Source organism: Sceloporus occidentalis, unplaced genomic scaffold (assembly GCF_023333645.1).
Source record: "Sceloporus occidentalis isolate IW3139 unplaced genomic scaffold, rSceOcc1.0.p SCAF_1, whole genome shotgun sequence".
Lineage (NCBI taxonomy): Eukaryota > Metazoa > Chordata > Lepidosauria > Squamata > Phrynosomatidae > Sceloporus > Sceloporus occidentalis.
The window spans coordinates 8,755,150-8,760,598 of NW_028316981.1; the positions used below are offsets into that span (position 1 = coordinate 8,755,150).

The 5,449-nt window shown below is 39.3% G+C and overlaps 1 protein-coding gene across 1 annotated transcript in view; it reads left to right on the top strand.

Annotated features, from left to right (window-relative positions):
- Window positions 1-5,025, top strand: part of LOC149320620 (protein ZBED8-like) — a 28,167-nt gene extending 23,142 nt beyond the window's left edge. The window contains exon 7 of the mRNA XM_089503180.1: window positions 1,961-5,025. Within this exon, the coding sequence (XP_089359306.1) occupies window positions 1,961-3,636 (1,676 nt within the window). The 3' untranslated portion in view covers window positions 3,637-5,025. The remainder of the gene's footprint in view (window positions 1-1,960) is intronic.
- Window positions 5,026-5,449: the final 424 nt, after the last annotated feature.

Consider the following 5,449-nt stretch of genomic DNA (forward strand, 5'->3'; position numbering starts at 1 on the left):
AATCCTTTAAATAAATAAATAAATAAATAAATAAATAAATAAAATTGTTACTATTTCTCACCCTCTTACTGGAGCAACAATGACTGAATATAAACATTTTCACCATAACAGTTTATTGGCAATTGTTCGTTGTTAGACCAGTTCTTAGACTAGTTGTCTCTTTTTTTAACCTTTTAAAAAAAGAAAGGCTGTTCTGAAACAAATCCTTCAATTGGCATAAATTCAGCCAAAAGAACTCTAAGTGTACTTGCTTTAGAACGGTATCTGATATATTTGCTAGAGGATACTGAAAAAGGGTAACAGAGGAGGTTGTAGAGTTCTTTTTCTCTGCAGCCAAAACTTGAAGGGCCATGTTCCATAAACGTTAATAATTTAAGGATGTCTAAACATTAATGGGAGTCATCATTTCAGGAGAAAGAGAGATATCAAAAGTTTGCTTACTAGTAATATGAATTCATGGATTTAATATATATATTTAATGTATATTTCGTGTGTGTGTGTGTGTGATATTTTATAATATATATTTAAATCAATTTTTTTCTGTTTTAATGGTATTTATTTTGTAATGAATTTTATACACATTTTACTAACCTGTTTTTAAAATCCATTTACTTACACTTAATTATACCCCTCTGAAACTTTATTTCATGCACAAAATTATTTAAAATAGTGTATAAAAGCACCTTCAGGCTATGTGAATAAGATGTGTTTGAAACATAAATGAATTTTGGTTTTAGACTTCGGCCCCATCTCTAAGACATTATTATTAATAATAGTAGTAGTAATAGTGGTAGTATGCAAATACAGTGGGCCCTTCCCTTACGCAGAGGATCCGTTCCAGGGTTTTTTCCGGCACGGCTTCCAGCATATGCTGGAAGCTACATGAGGCATGCCTGTGTATGATGCGGGTGCACTGTACAGGAATTCCACAATCTAAAAATATCTGAAATTCAAAACACTTCTGATCTCAAGCACTTCAGATAAGGGAGACTCAGCCTGTACCTGTATTATAAGCACATGACTTTACCACAAATGACTTCTACAGTATACAGAACACAGACTGAATGAAAAGATGGCACTAAGTTGGAAAAAGAAGTAGTGCGAGGTTGCAAAAGTGTCATGCAAAGCACAATCTTTTTGTTTAGGTTATGCACTATATACTGTAGAAGTCATTTGTGGTGTTGTCATGTGCATATAATGCAACACAAATACAGGTATTTGTACTTATATTTGTACACATTTTTGTCAAAAAGAGCAGCCCACGCATCAGATAAATCGGTTCTGGTAATAATTTAATAGTGACAAAAAACAGATTATCAAAAAGCGATCCATTGAAAAGCAGAGGATACCTATAATTAATATTTTATTAATTGAAATACTGCTACAACAGACCTTTTTTAGAAAAATACAAGTTGGTTATATCTTATCAAAATCCAAAATCCTCTAAAATCTAAAATTGTCCACATGGGTGGTTGAGATAGTGACACCTTTGCTTTCGGATGAATCATTGTACACCAACTTTGTTTCATGCACAGAATTATTTAAAATATTGTATTTAAAGTTACCTTCAAGCTATATGTATAAGGTGTTTTGAAACACTGATTTTCATGTTTAGACTTGGGTTGCATCTCCACGATATCTCATTATATGTATATATTCCAAAATCTGAAAAAATCCTAAATCCGAACCCCTTCTGGCCCCAAGCATTTTGGATAAGAACTATTCAGCCTGTACTGTGTAGAATAAAAAGACCTTCACTTGGAGCTGAAGAAAACTATGATGTTTTCCTACAAGGCACTTGTAGGAGGAAAAAAGGTAGAATCAAGTACATTGTTTCTGAACTTTCTTTAATATCAGGATCTGTGTAGTTTCTTTAAGTCCATTTGCTGCTTCATAAAGTTCCTTCTCTTGCAGGGATGGGATTCATTTCTTATCTTGTGTTTGTATTTCTTCTTATTAGATGACGAGAGGAAAACAAATGTGTGTGCTGAATCTGGAAAGTACTTAAATCGCAAAGTGGATCTTTCCAAACATCAGCAATCCCATGCAGAAGATACTATTAGAGAGATGTCTTCCAAATGCATCAGTTGTGGAAAACATTTTCTCAAAAAGAAGGTGCCTATATTGCCTAAGAGGGCCCACCCTGAAAAGAAAGTCTATAGATGTAAAGTGTCTGGGAGATGTTTTGATTGCACATTGCAGGTTGTGAGCCACCAGAGAGTCCGCACAAGAAAGAAATCATACAAGTGCTACAAGTGTGGGAAACATTTCCTTTACAACTCACACCTTCTAGTTCATCGGAGAGTTCATGCAGCAGAGAAACCGTACAAATGCCAGGAGTGTGGCAAATGTTTTATTTTCAGTTCTAGCCTTGTGAGCCATCAGAAAGTCCACATGGGACAGAAACCATACAAATGTCAAGACTGTGGGAAATGTTTTCGTCAGAATTCACACCTCGTGAGCCATCGCAGAGTTCACACAGGAGGAAAACCATACAAATGCCATATTTCCCATTGTGGGAAACGTTTTTCTGACAATTCACACTTCATGCTTCACATGAGAGTCCACACAGAACTAAAACCGTACAAATGCCAGGAGTGTGGGAAATGTTTTCGTCAGAATTCCAACCTTGCCATGCATCAGAAAATCCACAGAAGGAAGCCACACACATGCCAAGAGTGTGGGAAATTTTTTGATCACAAGTCAGACCTTGTGAAACATGAGAGAGTCCATACAGGAGAGAAACCATACAAATGCCAGGAGTGTGCCAAATGTTTTGCGTGCAGTTCACAGGTTGTCCGCCACCAGAGAGTACATATAGGAGGGAAGCCGTACAAATGCCAGGAGTGTGGAAAGTGTTTTGGTCACAATTCAGATCTTGTGAAGCATCAGAGAGTCCACTCGGGAGAGAAACCATACACATGCCGGGAGTGTGGGAAGTGTTTTGGACATACATCAAGTCTTGTGAAGCATCTGAGAGTCCACACAGGAGAGAAACCATTCAAATGTCAGGAGTGTGGAAAATTCTTTTCTCAAAATTCACACCTAGTTATCCACCAGAGAGTTCACACAGGAGAGAAACCATACAAATGCGAGGACTGTGGAGCATGTTTTGCTCACAAGACACACTTTGTGACTCACCAAAGACTCCACACAGGAGAGAAACCGTATGAATGCCGGGAGTGTGGAAAATGTTTTGCTCAGAATTCAAACTTTGTGAGGCACCAGAGAATCCACACAGGGGAGAAACCATACAAATGCCTGCATTGCCCAAAAGGTTTTGCTCACATGGCTGACCTTGTAAAGCATCTAAGAGTCCACACAGGAGAGAAACCATACCGGTGCCAAGAGTGTGGGAAATGTTTTTCCCAGAATTCTCACCTAGTGACCCACCAAAGAGTCCACACAGGAGAGAAGCCATACAGGTGCTCGGAATGCGGAAAGTATTTTGCTTACAAGTCACAATATGTGACTCATCAAAGAGTTCACACAGAAGAGGAACCATACAAATGCCAGGATTACACAGAAACATTTGCTCCCATGTCAGACCTTGTGAGTCACCCAACAGTTAAAGCAGAAGAAGACATACAAATGCCAGGAATGTGGGAAATGCTTTGGACACAAGTCAGAATTTGAGAAGCATCAGAGACCTCATAGATGGGGATAACCCTAGTCTTGATCCCATGTGGATACATTTTGTCAACACTCAGGTTTGTTCATCTACCAGCAAATCCACTCAGAAAACCAACCTTAACCATTCTCTGAGTTTGATAGATGACTTCTTGATGAATCACACTTAAACTACTTAGAACTCCGTGCTGGAAATAAAAGATAGCATGCTGTTAGTTATGATGTCATAAATTAGACTTAAGACCTTATAACTGGTTCCTGTTCACATTTACAATCATGTCAACTGGTCATAAATACCCCTGAAACCCACCTTAAAGTCCAGCTAGTTGCCCAAGGATGTAGTTCTGTGGAACTGGCAAACAGGGATGAAGGATGACGTATCCAGCCTCCTCCTGCTCGCAAATTTTGATGCTCCAAGTTGTGACAAGACTGTACAGGGATTCCTGCTTCTGTTCAGCATACTGCCAAGCATTGGTAGGAAGGCACTGGACGAGAGATTCTTCAGCACCACAATTACTGGCACCACAGAATTCCTTCTCTTAGTGCACCTGGCTTGGTTTTAAGGTGGGTTTCAGGGGGCAGATCAGGAGATAGTTTGTAACTACAACCATGACTGATCTTGGCCAGACTCTTTGGAAGCATAGTGTAGGAAATATTTTCATCAGAAATGTTTCAAGTCTGTGCTTCTTAGAAAAGAGTATGCTCCCAAGGTTCATGGTCTGAGCGGGCTGAAGGCTGTGTGGCTTTTAGTAGATATATTTCACCAGGGCCAGCTTTCAGCTTCCATCCTTTGGTCGAACTTTTGTGAAATTCCCCAAGCCAGGCTTGGTCTTTGTGCTGGCTTATGACCGTAATAAAGAATTCATTCATTCACATTGGTCTTTCCGCCTGGTCTCTCCCAAATGCCTGGTTTCAGTCAATAGGATCCCAAGCCCATTCTTGGTGTCTTCCATTTTGGAGCATAAATTCTGATTGTGAACAGAGGCTTTTGAGCACTGTGGAAAGGCTAAACCATACAGCCTTGGTCAGAACAACCATAATTATACATTGGCTTAAATTCAATGGCTGGCCCCAAATCAGAAGAGACCTGCAGAATCAATGGGAATTTAGCAAGTTTATTGTTATTGTGTGCCTTCAAGTCATTTCCAACTTAAGACAAACTTATCTTAGGGTGTACTTGGCAAGTTTCTTCCAAATGGTTTGTCACTGCCATTCTCTGAGGCTGAGTGAGTGTGACTTGCGCAAGGTCACAAGTGGGTCGATATGGCCAAGCCAGGATTTGAACTCAGGCCTCCAGAGTTTTAGGCCAGCACTTAAACCAGTACACCACACTGGTTCTCTCTCTCTCTCTCTCTCTCTCTCTCTCTCTCGCACACACACACACACACACACACATTCCCTCAATTCAAAGAATCTACTGTAGTTGGCACTAGCAACTGGATTTAGTTCAGGAGACCAGATATAGTTCAGGAGATTGTCTTGTGCATGTTGGCTTGTTTAAGAATGAAAAGAAGGAGGATTTTTTAACCCTCTTTGTGTATTCACTAATGGAACAACTGCAACTAACGCATTATCACTAGGATTACTTTTGTAGTTGGTAGGTAGCCTTGTGGGAATTTTGGTCAATTCTCACTGCGTTTTAATCACTGTAAAATGGATTTTTAAAACTGTAATATTTTTTAATGTTTCTAATTTTAATTTTGGGGGGGGGGGTAATATTCTGCAGCAGTGCCATTAGTGCTGAGTAGGAATACTTGCAATTACAGCATCTTCTGGTGTTTGTTTATACCTTATCTCCTCAGACTGCTTCGATATCTAC